Source organism: Empidonax traillii, unplaced genomic scaffold (genome assembly GCF_003031625.1).
Source record: "Empidonax traillii isolate 1590-97213 ecotype Southwest subspecies unplaced genomic scaffold, ASM303162v1 scaffold134:size1062425, whole genome shotgun sequence".
Classification (NCBI taxonomy): domain Eukaryota; kingdom Metazoa; phylum Chordata; class Aves; order Passeriformes; family Tyrannidae; genus Empidonax; species Empidonax traillii.
The window spans coordinates 72,095-93,508 of NW_020955327.1; the positions used below are offsets into that span (position 1 = coordinate 72,095).

The 21,414-nt window shown below is 38.5% G+C and overlaps 1 protein-coding gene across 1 annotated transcript in view; it reads right to left on the reverse strand.

Moving 5' to 3' along the window:
• Positions 1–291: 291 nt before the first annotated feature.
• Positions 292–21,414, reverse strand: part of STAT4 (signal transducer and activator of transcription 4) — a 41,305-nt gene continuing 20,182 nt past the window's right edge. The window contains exons 6-24 of the mRNA XM_027883755.1: positions 20,576–20,654; positions 18,909–18,994; positions 18,116–18,267; positions 16,822–16,980; positions 16,118–16,210; positions 15,207–15,266; positions 14,340–14,357; positions 14,166–14,259; positions 13,236–13,280; positions 9,914–9,997; positions 9,543–9,641; positions 8,216–8,351; positions 6,828–6,880; positions 6,446–6,540; positions 5,759–5,895; positions 5,170–5,361; positions 3,832–3,898; positions 3,229–3,337; positions 292–1,283 (exon numbers count right to left, since the gene is read on the reverse strand). Coding sequence (XP_027739556.1) covers positions 1,257–1,283; positions 3,229–3,337; positions 3,832–3,898; positions 5,170–5,361; positions 5,759–5,895; positions 6,446–6,540; positions 6,828–6,880; positions 8,216–8,351; positions 9,543–9,641; positions 9,914–9,997; positions 13,236–13,280; positions 14,166–14,259; positions 14,340–14,357; positions 15,207–15,266; positions 16,118–16,210; positions 16,822–16,980; positions 18,116–18,267; positions 18,909–18,994; positions 20,576–20,654 — 1,785 coding nt within the window. The 3' untranslated portion in view covers positions 292–1,256. The remainder of the gene's footprint in view (positions 1,284–3,228; positions 3,338–3,831; positions 3,899–5,169; positions 5,362–5,758; positions 5,896–6,445; positions 6,541–6,827; positions 6,881–8,215; positions 8,352–9,542; positions 9,642–9,913; positions 9,998–13,235; positions 13,281–14,165; positions 14,260–14,339; positions 14,358–15,206; positions 15,267–16,117; positions 16,211–16,821; positions 16,981–18,115; positions 18,268–18,908; positions 18,995–20,575; positions 20,655–21,414) is intronic.

Below are 21,414 nucleotides of genomic sequence, written 5' to 3' on the forward strand. Positions count from 1 at the left end.
AAAACAGTAAGGTGCAAACTTTCAAGGGCTTGTATTGTAAGAACTTTGCATGCATTAACCATGTATTCTGTGGATAAGACTTCAATTTGATTGAGCCGGCATATTTGTCCTTGGAATTACCTCTTTATTATTCTATTAACACAGATTTTAGGGAGAATACTGAGAGGAGAAAAAACCAAAAAAACAGAAAACAACAAGACCAAACAATCCAAACCCAGCACTAAACCAGTGCCTGAAAGAAAAAAAAAAAACACCAAATGTATTTTAAAAGGGCCATTTATACAAAAGGTAGTTATTCTGTTTATTAAATGAGCCTCTGACTGACACGTAATGATCTGCCATGCAGCGCAATTTTCCCAGTGGTTGGCAATTGCAGCTCTTCAGTTTTTTAAAACTCTGCTTCCCAGTTGGCATTTTCCAGTTAGTATCCAAACTGCATCTGATCAGGATTTTTTTATTTGTAGGCTTTTTGATCGTACGTGCTGTACTGTCTGAGTGCACCTTGCCTAAACAGATTTACTCCTGCAGCTACTTTGTGAGGAGGAAAGTTTCACTAACTCTGTCTTCCAGTGGCCAAATGGAGACAGCCTTTTTGACACCACAAATTTTGCATCTGCTTCCTTTCTGCAACTCCCTTCTCCTCCCTGCCATGCTTACCTGTCTTCCACAACTTCTGCTGTAGTGTCAGATAAAAATCTATGCTGAAGGTACTTCTTCTTTTAATAAAAAAATGTCCCAAACACCTCTGGGACACTTGAACTCAGGGGAATGAGAAGCTTTGCTTTGAAATAGAATCTAAACCAGTGGCGTGCAAGATTATGATTAAACAGAAACTATTTAACATAATAAGTCCTAATTTCTCCAAACACATTAATGTCTTCACTTATCTCTATGTGCTGTTTTCAGAAGCAGAACATTTTGTTCTGTCCTCATATTTACAGCAATTCTATGAATGTTAGTTAATTCTGCAAGTAAAATTTATCTCTGCTGGGACCTCACTGCAGTCAAATGACTTCCTAACGAGGAAGGATTTGGCCTTTTATCACTGAGAACAGCAAATCTGGCTTGCAGAAAGCTATTTGAATCCCTAGGGAGAAAATTCCTTATTTACATGTTGATTGATAACAGAAAGAGGCCTAAGAATAACATAATGGTTTCCAGGAAAAGTTGATGTACAAAGATGATTGTAAAAAAATTAAGGCATCTTTAACCCATCCAGTGTTCACACGATTACTATTTTTTCCAGCATATGAACTTCAGTCAGTTGAGTAAGGAGAACTCAGCTAGAAAAAAAAGAAGGAAAAGATTAATCTCATGGCACTTGCAGCTGTTCATTCAAAAGTAACTGCAGATAAAACTGTCTCTGGCTCAAGGTAACTACAGTGTCACTTTGACAATGCAATACAGACTGACAAGGATCTGAGGATCCTGTTCCTGGTTCTTCACAGAATATAGGAACGCTCATTAGAAAAGACTGCATGGGAAAAAGTTGCAACTGAGTTGTAAGATATTTTGTCCTGCTGCAGATTTCACTTTTGTTTTCTGTATCTCACACAGTGGGTTTTTTTTATTGGCGTGGGAGAAAAAGTGTTACTTTAATAATGCAGATTGTCTGCTTGCTGTACTTAGCCAGCTCTTCACCAGGGTAGATTGTTGTGTGAATTTGAAGTGATAAAGAAAAATCCTCCATATTTTCTTTGTTTCCATTTAGCTAAGTAAATAGAATGGAAAAAGCAAGGAATTCTTTAAAAATCTTATAAAAATATTTTTTTCATGTACTTTCTGTCAGGATTTGAAAACTTTTCTACTAAGATCCTACAGAAATATCACCTACTATCTAGCAGTATTGAACCAGTTGTCTTAGTACTTTTAAAAACCACAACATGATTATATTTAACTCTCCCATTTGCCACCAAACATGTTCTTTTTGTTCGGTGAAGACCCTAAAAGACGGCAATGGTCGTTGTTTTAAAGCTCTGAACGAAACTGTTTTGCAGTTGACCGTGCTAGAAGAAACCAAACATGTTTGGAGGCTGATGTTAAACGAAAGTGAAGCCGAATATGTTACACTGCCAAAACTTTGGGAAATGCAGAGTTGTATGTAGTTCACAAGTGCAGTTTTAGAAGGTCAGAACTGTTTTCATATGTATACGCCAACGCAGAAATGAGTGGGGACATGTCGTGGATTTTATGTAGTAGGTTAGAACCCAGAATTTTAATTCAGGCTGGTTATTTCATTTTCAGCTGAAGAACTAGTTTGTCACAAGTGCTATCAGAGAAAAAAGTGAAGAAGAAAAAGAAGACATTTTGCTCCTGAACAGATCATCAACTTGATGTATATTAAAGAAATTATGTCTTTGTATATAAAGCTTAACTGGGCTTCCAACCATCACCAATCATGATTCTGGTTAAGTTTTGTTCTGTTTATGGGTGAGGAGTGTTTTACAGAGGTGCATATGATGGGGAGTTGGCAGGCTTTTAAATACGTAACTGTATTTTAAGATCATAAATCATTGAGCATTCAGAAAACTAAAAGCCAGTATTAAAAAAGGAAATTTTCTTTTAAAGCTGCTAAAACCTAAACCACTGCTGCATTTCCTGAGAGAAGTCTGTTGGGCAAATCCCCAGCTAGGTAACTATCAGAATTCTAAGAACTCTAAGCAATGATGATTCAGAACAAAATTTCTAGTCAGTAAGTAAAGGAGGAAATTTTTTTTAAGATGATGTTCATATAGTGTTTTCCCAATCTTTCTATATACTTAGTTAATATTAGTTTTATTTGCTTTTAATTTTGCACCTTGGTACCCCATTTAAAAACACGCGGCCTGGAAAACTTAGGCAAGTTTGCTGAATTGAAAATTGTTATGTTCCTTGTGCAGCTCCCCTGAGCAAGCCCAGGCCTTTTTGCTATCTACGGAATTAATACAACTGTCATGTGTTTGCTAGTGCAAAGCCTTTGTTCGTGCAAGAACTCTGGGATCTTTGTGTTATGGCATTTAAGGTTCATTGGCCAGTGTGTCAGGCAGTTCCAGGCAGCACAGGCTTCCAAGGTCTGTGCTGTTGAGAGTAGGAAACATCTGCACCATTGTTTCAGAGTAACACAGCAAGTGATGAAAGAGCTGTGATTCATTTATCCTTGTACAAGCAGCATTTTTGTAACCAGCACCTCTGCTCTGCGTATCCTGTTCGCTTAGTATTAACTTAGGGGTGGAAAAGTTTACAACTCACGGCAGTTTCGATGGCTGTGGGACTCAGGTGTTCTCTCAGCACAGCATAAACGCTTGGAGACATTGGAAGAAGATCTGATGGAGAGTGTGGTTCTGTAGGATCATTTAAGCTAACAAAAAAAAAAAAAAAAGACAAGCAAAAACAAAATATATAAAAAAAAACAATTTTAGATAAGTAATCCCTCTACCTTCATGCATATCAGTGGAGTGTGGTCAATGTTTTTTAAGTTAGTTAGGCCTGTACTTGAGCTTGCTGGTGGCCCTGCAAGCACATGCCAACACTGCTATACACTTAAAAATGTAGGAGATAGAGTCAGGTTTATCCTTTTTCCCCTTGTCCCTAGTATCAGTTGCTGGAGAGAAAAAGGAGACAGTGAAAGATAAATAGATCATTGCATTCAAATTTTACAAATGTTTTGCCACATAAATGGGAAAAGCACTGTACAGGTGAAGTTCTTTATCTCCCTTTCTTGTGTTTAGCAGTCCCTGGCCAAATAAAAACACACTATGTAGTTCTATGCCAAACTAATTTCAAATAGTTAGGGAAAGGGAGGCAGGGAAAATTCTAGCAGTTGAAGTATAATACATCTGTAAGGATACTTACATTTTGGAGACTGGGATAAATACAGAAGGAACATAACCTTTGACTCCTCCATCTGAGGGCTTTGAGACTAAAATAAATGTAAGAGAAATTAAATATTATCTAGTAATTTTATTATTTATTTGAAATAGATTATTTGCCTTAAGGACTGTAGAGCATAATAAATTGAAAAGTCCCTGCTTCTGCATAAGTAAACAGCCATAAAAGTGAGGGGCCAAAGGACCAAAGTCCTTGACTTTGGGTCTTAGTCACATAATTGTCTGTGCTACCTTGATATGAATCACCATCTCAGAATATGATACCGCAACTGATAAAAGATCTCGTTAGGCCTTCAAAAGCAAATATACAATAACTCTGTAAGCTCGTTACTCTGAGCCTCTAGATTTCGGTTCTGCAAATGCTTGTGTGGAGCTCTGTCTCTACAGATACAGCTTCAGCAATGTCTTTTGCATGAACTTAAGCATAAATGTAAAATTTTAGTGGATCGGAGCATTAGGCAAAGTCCACTGAATTAAAATGAAAGGGGGGGGGGGGGAAATTGTAGCCTCTAAATATTTTTTGAGTTGTGTAGGAATTTGAGCTCAAAGGGAATTGTAACCTTTGATATTGAAAGTCCGGATGAATAGGTACTATCAATTAAAAAATTATGGGTTTGAGGGCTTTTTTTGAGAGATAATGAGTTTGATCTAAAAATTATCTGACTTAGACAAAGAAAGAGCGTGGGCCTGAATGTATTTGAAGCATTCTTTTCTAGCCTTTTTGCGTAATTCAGTGCAATTGCCAGGGGTTTTCAGGAACATTGTCTGCCAAAATAACTTTATAATTGTGCAATACTTATGCAAAAGGCAGTGCAAATAAGTGGCATTTGTTGTCTAGTTCTGCTGAATGAAATGGACTAAAGTTGGTCTTCCAAGCTGTTTGGAAAATACTGAATTTTCTTGAAATAAAGAGGCAGCATGCTAAAGTTTAACACAACTGTGAAGACAGTATGCAGAATGACTTTTCAGTTTCCTCTCCTTTGAACACCTGAGCAATGAATTTTGTAATGCATCAGAAAAAAAACCCCACACCTTTTTTTGTCTTTATCTACCCTAAGATCTGTTTTTTAGCTTCTTTTAAATATTGTTGTCATCACCTCTACTGTGACCTCTAAGACCAGGGATATATTTGCAAAATGAAGCTGTCTAAATGACAGGCACATGTTAAAACAGTTTTCTTGAAGTGACTGTTAAATGATGCATCTTAATTTGTTTTCTTCCTCTTCTCCCCACATTCCTCAAATTGCCTCTCGACTTTGCAGCTGCGTTACGGAAAGGGGTAAATAGAGAAGGGGAGCCCAACCTTCATTTGGCTGACAGCTGTAGTGTTTGCCAAAGGCCTTATCTTTGGGAATATCTGGGTACAGATACTTCAGGGGGTTTTCAGGAACGTTGTCTGCCATAATAACTTTGTAATCGCGCAGTATGTCAGCAAAAGGCAGGGCGGATAAGCGACCTTTGTTGTAGGGCTCCACTGAATGAAATGTTACGTCTCCTGTGAAAACACAAAGGCACCATAACCGCTGATAATCAGTAGATCAACATCTGCAGTTGGAACACATTCTTGCCTTTCCTTTGAAGTTTACACTTGCATGGGTTTTACCTGCTCTTACCAATGTCAGTGTGTTCCAATATATAATTTCTGCACGTGTGGGAACAAATTAAAAGCCTGCAGTAAAGAGCTTAATTAATATAAAGAACTGAGGGGTAGACTGTCAGAGTTTTCGTTTGTGTTTGAGGAAAATATGATGCTTTTATCGTGCCCAAAACCATACTTAGACATAATACTTGTGAATTTTACTTTCAAACCAGAAAAAAATTTAATTCCTGTATTACAGGTTGGGTTTTTGGTTTTGTTTGGGTTTTTTTCCCTTTTTCTTAATTATACTTACCATTTTCTAGTTGATCCACCCAAGTAAAGGTAATTCCACCCAGATTGCTCTCACTAAACCTTAATAAAAATGTTCCCGGTGTCTTGTCTTTGAGCAGAATTCGTTCCTTCTCTTTGCTTACAAATCCCATAATGTACCTGAAGTGTAACAGGAAATCATGGGTTTACTTCTGGGAAAAAAATGCAGACTTTGATCTGTGCAATGCATAGAATTATAGAAGGGCTGAGGTTGGAAGGGACTTCAAAGGTCTTGTAGTTCCAACCCCTATGCTGTGGACAGGGACACCTTTCACTAGACTAGGTTGCCCAGCCTTGATCTGGCCAGACTTTATACAGCTGTACAAAACCTGATTATAAAAGCTTTATAAGGCCTTGAGACTATGACCAAAGCTTCATGTGATTTACATGTGGAGAATGTCATTCAGCTCAAAGTACTGTGAAACCTGATGAAATTTATTCACAGTACTTGACTGCATAGAAAGAACTGAAGAATAGATTTAAACCTGTGTTTCTAAGAGATTCAGTGTTGTTCCTTTTTGACAAAACTTGCCAGAAGGTATAAATAGGAGAAGGGAGACAGAAGTGTTAAACTCATTGCAGACTCTCTTCTGCACAGCTAAAGCTGTGATTAGTAAAGGACAAAGTGGAAAGAGATCAGTAAATATACAGCAGTTTCTTTGTTGCTCACCCATCAATCCAAAGAGGAAGAATGTGCTTTTTAATTAAGTCCAAGATGGCTTCAAGCCAAACCCAAAAGGTAAAAGACTTTCCGGGCAGATGTTCCTAATGGTTAAAAAACAACCACAAAACACAAACAAAACCAACACACACAAGAAGAGAGTTGTGAGAGTGTTGTTACCCAACATCTGTGTGACATAGCTATCTCAGTTTCTCAAGAATAAGCTGGTTTGTTCAAGTGAGAATGACAATTTGAGCTATGGTTTTGAGTAACATCTCTCTGTCAGCCTGACATAAAACCAACTGATTTTTAATATGTGCATGGGATAGAGTTAGGCACGCCTGTGAGTGTTAAGAGAAATAAGAGACCAGTTTTACTTTTGGAACTATACCTTGCAGAACTTTGCCCAGGATAGTTGATAATCACTGTAACTGACTTGTTGTCCTGAAAGAAAAAAAATGAGAACAAGGACAAATTGTGCATGTATTCTTCCTGAAGTTTTGAAAGAGGTATAACTCGATATCTGCGTAGTTGAGTGCGGTGTGTGGGAAGTACTGTACATCAGGACTTGGAGAAGGGCATGTTAAGGGCCTGTAGATCAGTTTTTCTGCATCCTTTTGAAGCAGCTGATAATAGTAGTTTAAGGAATATTTGCCTAAAGTGCTTTGGGACTTGATGCCTGCAACACTACATGCTCATTTTCAGTTTTTAGCCTGGATGTTATTTCTCAGCTTTCCCTCAGGCTTCTTCCTTCTGGGTGACAGTTGGATCAGGGTATTCAATTGTTCATCTTGCTGAGGTTACAGGTTTGCTGTGCTGATACCCGTGAAGGATAGGTCACAGAAGTAAACAGACCCACAAGGCCACATACTTAAAATGAAACAAAACCCAGACCAAATCTCATAAGCAAGCAAAAATATACTTCCTTTTGATTTCAGATGCAAGAGATAATTACGTGGTCAGGAAGCAAAATAACATCACAATTCAGTGTGATTTTGATGCCCTCTTTACAGCCTGGAAGTTCAAAAGTTGAATTACTTTGTGATAAGAATAAACTGACGCCTGCTTTTCTTTGAAGAAAAAAAATGTCACTGTGACATTTTTGACATCAGCTCTGGAACTGGAGGTCATGCCATGCTAGTTTTGGCTGGGGTAGAGTTCATTTTCTTCACAGTAAGCTAGTGTGTTTTGGATTTGTGCTGGAAACAGTGTTAATTATACAGGGATGTTTTAGTGCTTGCTGAGCAGTGCTTACACAGAACCAAGGCCTGTTCTGCTTCTCACCCCACCAGTGAAAAAGCTGGGAGTGCCAAGAAGTGGGGAGAGAACACAGCTGGGACAGCTGATCCTAACTGGTCTAAAAGAATGTTCTGCAGCATATGGTGACATGCTTAGCAAGTACACTAGGGGGGAAGGAGAAAGGAGGGGATGTTTGGGGTGATGGCATCTGTCTTCCCAAGTAACTGTTAATGTGAGATGGATCCAGCCCTGATTTCCAGACTGAACACCTGCCTGCTGATGGGAAGTAGTGAATTAATTCCTTATTTTGCCTTGCATTCACATGTGGCTTTTGCTTTACCTGTTAAACTGTTTTACCTTGACCCTTGAGTTTTCTCACTCTTCTAATTCTCTCCCCATCCCACTCTGGGTGGGTGAGTGGCTGTGTGGGGCTTAGTTACCAGCTGGGGTTAAACCATGACAAGGGCTTAGTCATTATCTGTAACTATCAAATATAAGAGCCAAAAAGAATATATAAGCTGTGTATTTACACACACTTACCCATTAGTTTCTCTGCCAGCATGTTGAGCTGTTCAGAATTGAGTCCACGACCGACATAGGATGAAAATTGCCAGCTCAGTACTTCTAAGAGCTGGCTTAAAGTGGCAGTAGGGGGGTTGTTGAAGAAAGACAAATTCTGCAACAGAATTAGTGTTTTGTTTAGGCAGTTAACAACCATGATATACATTGCAGGCTGTAAAAGGAGGCTGCAGATACTTGAACAGAATCTGGAAGTGCTGAAAGTGAATTTTGTCCGTATGGGAAACATTGAGACAAATATGTAAAGGCCCTCCCACCAGCAAAGTCCACTCAGGTGCCCGAGCAGAGGTGTAGGGCGAGAGTCCTTGTGTGCATCTTTGATGATAAAATACTTGCTATGCTTCTGGTAGTGTCATGTGTAAAGGCAATGAAAATATTCTTAAGTTCTGTCAAAAAATGTAGAAGTTCTCACTGTATTTTGGTGTTTGGTACATGAAAACCTTAAACCGTTACATACTGATACAGAGATATGTTATTGAATCATTTGGCTTATCTTAATTTTTCATTTGGTTTCTGGACTGTGCACATAATGAACATTCTGAAGACTGTGCAAAAAGTCTCTGCAGTATTGCAGAGTGATAATGCAATCCAGCCTGCCATCATTCTTAGGCCCTCTCCACGGTAAACTGTCTGACCCTTTTCCTCCTCCAAAACATCTGTGTGACTGCCACTAATCCCCACCTGAAAGCCTGAGAGTTATTGACAGCACTATTCTACAATCTGCAAGTACAGTGACTGAATTTAAAGTATGTGCTGAAACAGATGGAGACTGAGAAAGAAAGAATGATTCTGCTTTTGCTCAGGGTTACAGCCACTGGAAGTTGCTACTCAACATTTATAATCTTCTCCGCAGAAATTACAAACCCCTATTAAATGTGTGAGGGAAAACAGCACTTAAGTACATTACAGACCCATCCATATGATTACTTTGATGGTTTTGAATTGTATTAGTGGAATTATTTTGTAACAGGTCTAGTTTTGATCATCTGCGCCCAAAAGAGAGAGATTCAAACTAGAGAAGATGTGGAGATGGGCTGTCACCTTTCCTTAGTTTAAGAACTACTCTAGCATACAAAAAGGAAAGCTAAGGCCGTGTTTAGTTTTATATCCAGGCAGAGAACAAAAGATAAAGAGAACAACATTAAAGTATAGTGTTGATAACAGTGTATATGAAGAAAATAAGGCCAGTTTGAGGAAAATACATGTTTTTTATAGTTAATGTACTTGGTAACCAAATAATAGAAATGTGAAAATGTAGAAAGTCAGTACTTGAATACTGAAGACCTACCTGAGGATCATTGGTTGACAGGTTGTACCAAATAATAGAAGCCCACGCGTTGGGCAGTTGGCTGACGTTGGAAATCATCACCACAGGCAAAGAGCTGGTCTGGGGGAAAGAATGAATGCAATATGTAAATGCTGCTGAGGAAAGTGTTAATGCTGTGTTATGCTTTGGGGTTTTTTTAAGCCCCCTCTTCCTTCCCAAAGCTTGCACTTCTTTTCCAGAAGTTCTGGAAGTCTCGCATCTGCTTGTGGTTACCTCTGGAGATACATCTAGGATAGACAGACCTGTGGTCTGGCCCAGCATGGTTGTTCTTCTACAAACTGCTGGAAAGTGCCTTTTACTCTTGACCCAGAAAATCTGTCTAGAATACTCACTTCCAAATTTATAGTCAATCCATACAGGCAGACCTGTGTTTCAAAGCTGATGGAGTGCAGTTCCTCGGTCACCATGTGAGAGCCCTGAGGGAATAAGGAGGTTATAGAACTGTGAGTACACAGTTGGCTTTTAACACTGTTTTAGTGGCCCAGCTGCTGAGCTTACACTTGGAAAGAAAACACGTATCAAAGATGTCAGTAGAACAGGAAAAGAAGGAAGTGAAGGAAATAGTTTTTGTTAAATTCTGACATTAAATTAGTCCAGAAGTCTGAGAGTTTTTTCCTAAAGAATCTAAAAAAAACTCCCTTAATATTGTTAGAGCAATACCTTTAAACTTTTAACTTTTTCTAAAATGGTATTTTTAACTGCAGATTTACATGCAAAAAGATAACAGATAATTTTCTGTATCTGACAGAGATTGTCTCCAGCTTTCCTTTTCCTAAAGGTTCTTTACTGATTAACAATTCTACTTTAAAGAGAGATATTAAACTTCAAGGAGAAACAAACTAGAAACAAAACAAAAAGCCACATCTTTAATGACAAGTAGGCCCTCATCCGGGAACAGAGGTTTGTTGTGTGTACTTAGATGATACTAGTTGAAGGAGTAGAGGTCTAAATCATTAATCCTAAGTAAATCTGGTATTAAAAACCCAAGCTTTCCTTGGATGGGAAAAAAACCCCTGTGTCGCTGTTGATTAAAGTTTGTAGTATGAGCGTTTGTTTTGATCACAAACCAGCATAGCTCTGTAAAGATCCAAATCTCTGCCCCTTAGGAAACAGATCTTTCGAAATATATTTCCATTCCCAGAACTCAAATTATAAAACTATTTTTGTCCTTTTCCTGTTTTCTTTGTTGTTGTTCTTTCCCTACCCATCATGTGGATTTTTTTCGTCAGAGTTTTCTTTAAAAAAAAAAAAAAAAAAAGAAATTGCAAATCAAAATGCTTCCATTTACTGAAATACTCTGCTTTCAGTCAATGCAAAATAGAACTATTCCTTGACAGAGTGCCTTGTGGCCTTATCTTTCCCATTGAGCATCTCCTCCAGGACATGTGCAGGCCACTGCAACAAAAGATGCTGAATAAATGAGGGATTGAGACCACAGGAGATCCTCAGGCATCTGAATAATGAATCTGCCTTGTAGAGGGGAAAATCCAGCTTAGGGCTGAAGGCTTTTACATGGAATACTCATCCATCTCAATGAGCTCAAATGTTTTAGTACAGGTAGAATCAATCCAGCTCAACCTGTCCTGCTGACACAAAGTTGAAAAGGCTTGGTGAAACTCCCCTTCTTCCCCTACACCTCCTCCCGACCCTATTACAATTTTGCAGAAACTCGATTTTTTTTCTCCTGGAAAAATCATCTGTGCAAAAAGGTAAATCTACACGAAAGGACAAATCTAAATTAGAGAACTTCCACTTTTTTTTTTTTTTTAATTCTTTAATGAGGTAAGTTATATTTAACTACACTTCTAGTACACCCTATAATAAAGTCTTAAAATTGTTATAGTTGCTGTTAGTAAACAAAGCCTGTTCATGTACAGGCCAACCACGTTCATGTAATAAACGCTCCACAGACTGACTGAACCAAGGAGAAGTTCTGTTTGAGGAAATCAGCAGTCAACCAGGTCACAGCTCAGCTGTCCTAATTCTCCACAGCCCTATGCTTTATACAGTTTTAAAGGCACACAGAGTGTGTGAAAGTGGGAGGAAAATGCTACCAAAAGTAGAGCACCAGCATTTTTAGCCTATATTTTTGCCTTTACTTGTCTTGAGGTAAATGACTTTGTAAGTTGTAAAGGAACTAGGAGGCAAACCTTGAGTTTCAGTCTTGCTCATCTGGTTGTGAGTTACTCCGTTCAGAAACACTGGGTGAAATGGGCACAGGTATCATCTGCTTTAGGTTTTGGTGAAATTCTCCATGCTGGTCACACCTTTGCTTTGTGCTTAATGACTACTTGAAGTAACTATTGTGCTTGTGTAACTGCAGCTATTTGGGCTTTAATATGAGTGATTTTTTTGTTGTTGTTTGTTTGTTTGTTTAACTTGCCAATTCAACTTTACCCTCAGTTACACTGATGTGGAAATGCATTAAACCAGTAAAGGCTTATTTAGCTTTATAGGTGGCGTTCATAGAAGCATCTTATGACTTTAATTACCTTGGGAGACAGTAATTGTTCTGGTAGCACTGGCAGAGACTGACTGATTGGCTGCAAGCTTCTGACTCGTGCTGCAGTCACAGATGTATCTGCAGCTATTTGCTGTTAAATAGCTGTGCCAAATTTATGGCCACCCCGGAGTTCGTGTGAATTCCTGCCTTTCCTATTCCTGCCTACTGCCTCCAGTGGCTGGGTGAGGACACCCTGCCTTTTCCCCTGCCAGAGATGCAGAAGGTGAATGGGTGAAGGCAGTAATTTTCTTGCCTGAGATTCTGCCTTTGCCTGTGACATCTGGGGCACTCAGGGGAATCAAAGTTTGTAAGAAACCAGAGCTGAAAAGAAGGAGGTAGGATAGAGCTGTGCAGGGGGTGAGGAAGGGGAAGGGGTGAGAAGCTGGGCTGGGGAAGAAGCAGAGGATCTGTATGTGAGGGATGCTGGAGAGCAGCACAAATGGAAGGAGGGCTCTGTGCTACAGGTGAATGCAGGGGCACGGTGTCCTGGGCTGGGCTTAGTGCCGATATTAATTATTTTAGTTAATATTTTTGGCTTCTGTTCTCCACAAGGCAAGGATGTAGAGATTTTAAGCTCTTCTGCTAGTGAGCAACCACTTGTGGTACCTTTCGTTAGGGCTGACGTGCTATATACGGAGTCACCACGAGAGGGGAACCTACAACCGGGCTGGGACAAGTGCTGGTAAAGTAAGCACTCTTTTGGTCCTGGCTGAGGCAAGCAAACTCCTTTGATGCAAAAATAATCACACCCTTACTTTAGCTGTGAACTTGGCCAACGGAGCATATGTTTAAAGAACCGTTACCTATAGGAAAAATTATTTCAACAAAAAACTTTAAAAGCTTGGGTTTCTCTCAAAATGTGAAGGACCAAAAAGGTGACCTTAGAGAGGAATGCATACATTTGGATTATTACTTATTACCTTCTTTTGTAACTCTTTAAATATACAGATTTAAGGCACAAAATTGAAATTTCTATGAGTTGTTCTGAACCGTTCTCATTATATTTATTTTAGTATATGATAATTGGGTCCTGTAGTTATTGTAAGAATAGACTATATTTCAAAATCTAACAACTCTTTGATTTAAATAAAACCATATCTGAAACACTTGTGAGAGTAGTCAAAACCAACATGCAAAATAAATACACAAACCTCATTTCCTTTGCTTCCAGAGCTTGTTTTCATTTCTTTGGGTTGCTGTATAAAATACAAAAATATTTATGTGTCAGAGAAATTACAGAGAAAAGTACATATAAAGAAATTCACTTGTAACCAGAATACTCTTATAAGGAGGTTTTATTTGCAATATACAAACACACTGTAATGAAGGCTCTGACACTATACCTCGAAAAATCTATTCAGTGACATTTTTCAAGATTTTTTACAGAAACTAAGTCAATGTAACAAAGCATTAATTAAGATGCTTGTGAAGTGTTTAATACAAAAAAGCACTGAAGACCATCCATCTCAATCTCTTTTTGCAAAACTGCTCTGAGGCGCTGTGGTTAAGCCCCAGAAATATCAGTCAGAAAGTAGGACTAGAAAAGTTACAGAAGCACTACTGTAGTCTCTCAAAAGACAGTTGTAATGGGCATTAATTTCCACTAGATATAAAGCATTCAATTCTATTTCCCCTAGACAGGGGTGGTGTGGTTTGGGTTTCTTGTTTGTTTGTTTTGTGTGTTGGGTTTTTTGGTTTGGGTTTAAGGTTTTTTCAGTTTTTTTTTTTTTTTTGGGGGGGGGTTGTTTTTTGTTGTTGTTTTGGGTTTGGTGTTTTGGTTTTGTTTTTTTTTAACCAAACTCAGTTTCTGAAAAGCTGTGTAACTCAGCATGATTAGTCTTTCCCTTCTCTGGCGTTAACTAGAATTTACTTTGTCATTTCTGTGAAAATATTTAGTCTTATTTTATCAAATGGATGAAGTATGGAATGGCATAAAGAGGTTCTAGGAGTAAACTTTCTATATAAACAGAAAGGAAATGAGTGTAGGCTTGACAGTAACAGAGTTCCCCATCCATAGTTTCCAAAGAATCCTTTATTTCTTTACCAGAAGTATACAACAGGAAAAGAGCAGTCAAGCTTACCAAATGTCGAAATTCTACAGACAAGCTTCCATTTGCAGACTCATCCATGTTCATTGCTTTTACATGTGTTCCACACAGAACAAATCTACGATTGCTGTGGAGGACATGACACTTACGTATTCAAATACTGCCACGTGGGGAAAATTTAAGAAATATGATATTTTATTGTCTTACCTTACAGTTGAAACGTTCCTAAAACAGAAGAGGGGCAAGGGGGAGGAAAGAGATTGTGAATCAGTAAATGTGTACGCTGTAACTTAAACTAAAAAACATATCTTGAGATGGTAGATTTTTGCCTTGTCAGAGTTAGTTTGTATTACCAGTACAACTTCAATTTTTAAACTGAAGAACTGATACTCATGCTGTCCAGTTAGACTTCTGAATCTGTATATTTTATGCTGCTATTTATTGTCAGACAGTACATGGCTTTTGAGAGAAGCAGTCCTGGCTTCTCTCCTGCTCCTTCCTCACTGGGAGTATATTTTCCTTCTTTCTTGTGGGCCAACATCCACGTCCATGCAGTCAAGGTGTTTTTTAGGGGCTTGCAGAAGCACAACGGGCAGAAGAAGGGGGTAGCTGGGACCTGTGGCTGGGAATGGTGCATGGTGAAGGCTTGGAGATAAGTGGTATTTCTAACCTAGCTATCCCATAAATGCAATACAGTTTGATTTTAAGTTTTTGTGTGATGCTGCTGTATCAGACTGATGAACTTTATCTAAATCTTGAGACAAATCTTAAATGGACTCCTTATCTCTAATTTGGAAATATCAATTAGACTTAAAATATTTTTTTCTTTAAAAAAAAAAAGGAAATATTCCACATTAAAAAAAAGAAAAGAAAAGAAGAAAGAGAAGAAAAGAAAAAGTGTTACTCTGATCTTTTAACTGTTTGGGGTTTTTTCTTTTGGTTTGGGGGTTTTTGTTGGTTTTTTTTTTCTTTTCCTTTTTAAAACAACTTTTAAATCAGATAAGGTAGCCATCGAAAAAAAAACTATGTTGTCTCTGCAGGGAGAGAAAATATCTTCACTTTAAAGTTTCTTACTTGTCAATAGTTACTTTCACTCTGATCTGGTAGTTCAGCTCTGGCAATTTAATTAGCAACCTTCAAAACAGAAAATGCAAAATTGAATATTAACAGAATGAATTTCTCGCCAGAAAACATTAGAGACTGATAGTTCCAGACTAGAGTATCAGAAATTATTATAACCTGAGAATAGATTAGGCATCTAGGATTAGAACACAGTTTACAGGGTTGAATACTCAGAAAGAGGAGCTGGGCTGTTCCAGTGGCAGGTATTCCACTTTCCCTGCAAGTATGTAGGAAATTTAGTTTGTGTTTGAGGGGATGGCTGGATAGACACCAAAGAAGCAGTAATTAAGAGATGGATTTGTATAATCTCTGACTGCACCACAGATGTACTTTCCTCCATGTACCCTTTTTTACACCCCCCTCCCTCCCCCAGTCTTAATACATGATTTTTGCTGTGAGGTGGAAATGAGACGAGGCTTCCTCTTTAATCTTTGCTCTTGCACAAAGTCAGGCAAGGAGCTAATGGGAGAGAATAACTTGTCATTGATTCATCAGAGCCCCCCAAAATGGAGTAGTTTTTCTTTCCTCTGTACAGAAGTGGCTGTGAGCATTCTGATGTCAGCTTGTATGATATGGATCGTTATTTGCTCAGTTTGTGAAGTCATTTAAACAAGAATTCAATACATACAGAACCCCAAATATGCTGACTTTTGGCCACAGTCTGCCTTTCTTCCTCACCCTGTTTTACTCTTTATTGCCACTTGTTCTGTGTGGTAGATTCTGTGGAATTTATATCCCTGTTCCAGAAAACCTCCCTAGAGTTAAGAGGATCCCTAACACAAGTTGGGCTGCTTTGCTTTCTAGATTCTCTTAGGATAAAATGCTGTACACAAATGAGTTTGTATCAGATTTTCTAAACTTACCTTAATTTAACAGTGAACTGTATTAATGTTTTAAGAACCAGTGGCCTCTGGGGATGTGTTGGCATGCAGGGCTGCCTTTCAACCACAAAAGAACTGTGTGAAAAAAGCCAAACAAACAGATTTTTAGGAATATGAATAAACAAAGAACTGTTTTACGGATGGGGAAAGGGGGCTGAAATCTCTTAAAGACTTATTTCTCTACGGGTGCTGAAGTAAGAGCTGTGTATTCCAAGTCTGAGTTCTCAAAACGATCCAGCTTGCAGTTGAATTGTTCCCATAAGAAAACAGATATTTGGAACACATTGAAAATCAAACCAAATTCTATAGTCCTAAAATACAAGGCTGATAAAAGTCTTGGTCTTCCAAACTTTTATCAGAACCTTAAAACAGGGTATGAAAATGCATTGAGCATGGCTTCAATGAAATTAATAATTTAATCTTTTTTAATATATATATATGTAAAACAAATGAGTATGTTTTGCTTTCAGATAGTCACTTGTGGTATATCTCTGGTATAGCCAGTACAAAAGGCAAGATAAATGATGATAATATTTTGATGACAGCTGTATGTGCTTCTTATATTAGGAACTTGGTAATTAAATTCCTCAGACACTCAAACTTTTTTTGCTTTAATTCTGAACATTATGGTCTCATTGTTGTAGCAGTTGAGGTAACGTTCCGTACACCGACAATGGCTTACGCACTTCCGGAAAAGATTGTAGAGCAGAAAGTTGACTTTTTCCAACAGCTGAGGTCTCTGCACAGGAATAGGGTCCCCATCGTAAGTCAGTCTGGTCAACAGTTCGTCCAGTTTTTCCAGTTGCCTTCTAACTTGAAAGAGACTCTCTGCCAACAGCGTAAAACTACAGCAAGACAAAGAATTAATTTGCAATCTTTCGTGCAAACCATTCCTTAGAACATAAGAACTAGTGAAGTTCTTGGCTGGAGAAGCCAGAATCAGTATTGATTAGTGCTTTCTAGCTTTACCCAAACTCGCATCCGTTCATCTTTTGTTTACAGGACTATATTAATACATCTGGCAAATTACCTACTTTATTTTCAAATATAAATATTTTTGCAACACTGTCTGTGACAATTTGGAAGAAGTATATATGAGGTCCTGTTGTTTTACATGCAGGGTACTCGTGCCAGTATTAATTCTTTCCTACAGTTCAGTAGTTTTGCAAAATGTATTCTTTGAAAGGACAATATTTATGTAAAATGAGCAAGTTACCAAGACTGAATAAGTGTAAAAACAGTAAGGAAAAATAAATCCAAACACCTTTGCTAATATTTCAGTAGGGTATGTGTGTATAAAATCATACTTCTAAGCTATTTTTAACATCTTCATTGGAAAAAAAAAAACTTGAAAAAACCCCAAACTCAATCAAAAAATACGTGCACACACAAAAAGGCTCTTCAAACCTTAAAAAGGTTTTCCTTCCTCTTTACTTCTTAATTTTTACTTCACCCTCTCGTAAGAGAAGTTTGATGGGAGAGAAATGACCAGGATAGTGACATTCTCTGGCTATTTTCTTTTTATTTGCAACCGCTTTAGAGTTGCCACCACCCAGACTACTGCCATTCGATTCCTGTATGGTTTGAAATCTGGAGGGCTGATGTACCTGGTGAGTCAAAGCATAAAGTCTCTACCCAGCTCTTGCCTAGACAAAACTTCCACTGTCCTCAATGACAAACTCAGTCAGCACCATTCTTACTCAAGCAAAACTCCCAAGAGAGTTTGTATCGTCTATCTGGAGCAACTGCCAGACCCAAAAATGAGGGGCTGCCACAAGTCAGGCTCAGCAGTTCCCTGTAACGTTGGTAATTCTGAATAGCAAAGGTTGTCCACCAGAACAAATTGTACGTTTAGTTATTCTCTTGCTTAGCTGCTCATAAATTCGCTGCTGTTGCAGCTGATCTGAGGAGACTGATCACTTCAAGTGCAGCAGACTTCCTGTGGTTTTCAGTGGAAACACAAGCTCGAGGCAGGTTTACCAGTTCTGGAGCTGATCGAGCCCACCATGGAGAGGACCCCCAATGCAGGCGATCTGCTGCCGTCTCTTCCAGTCCAGCAGCTCTTCAGTCAGCATGTTGCTCATCAGCATATCGATTTCATGAATCACACGCCCTATTTTGCTGAGTACTTCCTGCAGGATAGGAGAGGTGTCACAAATTGACCACAGGCAACTGCCACAAATTTCAGCGATCATCATAAAGTGCTGATTACGTTTTTTTCAATTATTTTGAAAGTAACCATGCTTTGTTCCTACTTTGTCAGTGACAGGATTCATCACCCATTGTACTTGGATTTAATCCTGAATCTCTATGAATTCTTCTTCAGTAAAACTTCTTTTTTGGTGGGGGTGAAAGGGAAGATTTGTTGCATTCTTTGTGGGCATAACACCTCCAAGATGTTGACACTTGCAAGCACTGTCAAGCTCAAAAAGTTCTCCTTTTGTTTTGCATCATGTACAGTGCACTGGGTTTTTGTTTGCTTGCTTTAACCATAAAAAAGAAAAAGCCATGAACTCAAACAAATTGCCTCACTTATAAAGTGTGCAGAACCATATCCTTCTTACTGAGCTGTTCTTTAGTTGCTAATTTCTCAACAGCTAGTCAGAATCACCCATACTCACCTAAACATTTTGTGGATTTTTAACTCGTGTGTAATTTGTCTGTTCTTCTGAGATGAGACTTTAAAAAGGCACACATAACACATTTGAGTATTTGGTGTGGGAATCAGGGGAGAAAGCAGGTGAACCACAAATGACAAAACATTGTCACTAACCTTTCTCTTGTAGTCTAAAGTATTGAGCATCGCCTGCAACACCAACATTTCCTGTTTAATGTGGGTGCTGTTTTTGTCATTCTGCTCTGCAGGGGATGAAAAAAAATCAGTATAAATACGTGCATGGGTGTGTGTGCATGTTTATAAGGGGAGGAGAGGAAAAAACCTTGGTCAGACTGCAGCACGAACTAGTGAAAAAAGAAACTGCATCAGTAGATTATGTAACTGCATATTTCATTTGAAAGGACTAACTTTAGAACAAGTTTAATGCAAGGTTTTATGGCTCCAGTCTTTAAATGTGTATGTGGAACAGAAAAAGGCAGCAAAAAAAACCAGATGAGACCTAAAAATCTCTACATTTCTCATTCATGTGCATACTCATGTTTGTTATGTACATCTGGCTTGGGTCAGTGATTGATCTGTACACACAAATATGCTTGTGGTGTCAGCAGTGAGGCTGAAGCTCTTTGGATTCAGTGTGAATTAGAATGTCTGGCGAAGAGAATGGAGGTTAGTCATTTGAAATAGAGATAACCTGTTCATCACCATGGGGATTTCAGCAGCCAGGCCTACTGGCCACTGGGTATTTCCCCCTCTCTCTGACTTGTGTCCTTCTCTGGATCATGGTCTAGTTTTAAGCATCCCCACGCTTACCCCATGGTCTCTCATATGCATCTCTTTCCCACCCTCACCTTTCCCCGTCTTTTCCTCTTCTTGCATCTTTCAAGCTACGTTCAAAAAAGAAACTGGTGCCAACTGTGTCTCTGCTAAGCTCCGGATTGATGCCTTCCCTCTTTTTCAGTAGAGGCAGACGGTCAGCTCAGCCGCAGTGATTGCTCACACACGTTGCTAGCTGGCTGTGCTGCTGTAGAGCAGTTGTGACACAGTGAGATTTGAAGCCCTGAAAGTCAGTTTTGTAAGCAGGTTTGATTTTGCAAGTGGGGCAGGCTTCAATCATCTGTGTGGCCAATAATTGTGATTGGCCTGATGACTAACGATTCATTAAAGCATGGCAACTTGATCTCTTGTGGTTGCTGGGCCATATACAGCCTTAAACATTTAGGATTTATGTGTTTAGGAACTCAGGCATTTCAAGCCCAGCATATTTGCATGTTAAAAGGAAGATAATATAAAGATATCTGAGCAGACACAAGCAGACCCCAGTTTCTTTTCTGAAAGAGATCATGCAAGCACCGAGTGCAGATCTCAACCATCATAGGCTGCTCAAACATGCAGTCAGAGTGCTTACCAGCTGGTTATCACCACTGTGGTCAAAAGAGAAAAGAAAGCCAAGTTAGAGGCTAAAAAGATCAGTTTTGCACAACTCTGCTTTGGGAAATAAGAGGCTCTTCCACACCGTGCCAAGGAAGGGCCGTGTCATAAGTGAGGAAGCTGAAAAATAGATTCTTTAAATTGAGAAATTTATTACTTTTCATGCCCTTATGCAGCTTATCTATAGAAATAGATACTTGCTTGACAAGTTCCTCTTTACCCTCTTAACTCCAAATGTCGTAATTCCAGGACTATAACTTTATGCAAACTGAAGATCCATTTTTTTATGTTTAGATATACTATTTGGGTAACACACAAAACCCACTGATGCTGGAGTCTAGCTGCAGAATCAGCCATTTCCCAGAGGATCTGAAGATGATTGTAAAGACTCTTACCTAAGCTTTGTATTGTTTTATACCTGAAGTCAAATTCCTCTTGCAAGTCTTCCAAGTATTTCACATCTTGGTCAGTCATCTTTCCCGGGGAAAATAAATGAAAGAGTATGTAATGTAATATTTTTACTTTCCTGCCATTTGAAAATCCCTGAACAGTTTTGGAAACTTGGGCTTACTATCTAGTAAACTTTTAAAAAAGATGATCGAATTATAGATGCACATTTATAACTACAGATTTATTTTATTTGTTTAGAAAATCAAGTATTCTCCTCTCTCCTGCAGTCAGCAGTAGTTGATACAGCTTTACTCCTTCTTGTTTGCTAGTTCAATAACATACTGGAAAGTAGGAATGATGATGTTTAGGCTGAGATCAACTGAAATTATTATACTAATAATGTTACTCTCTTGAAATTTTAAAGCAGGGCAAATGGATAATTTTGCATTGACTTAAATGGAAATTGCAATGGGGTGTGCAAAGCCAAAAGAGGTGGAGTCAGGCAGGAGCAGAGCTCACAGAATTTATTTACAAAATTACTTAAGAATTTGGATAAAGAAATGAAACATTTTTGCTGCTTTGGCATTTTTTAAGAGTTCTTTTTAAAAGGTGTTTTCTAGTAACCAATCAATGATAATTCAAAAAAGGACATAAATAAGGAAAATAAAAATGTGGAAATCCTTTGTTTTACTTTGAAGGTTTATTTCTGTGCTGTTTATAGCACAGTATATATTGATTTTGCCAACAATTCCTAAGCTCTCCTTTTTAGTTCCCTGAAATGTGCACGTTAAGTGTTTGTGAAAATGCAAAAACTTGTTTGCTAAATTAGGACACACACAATTAG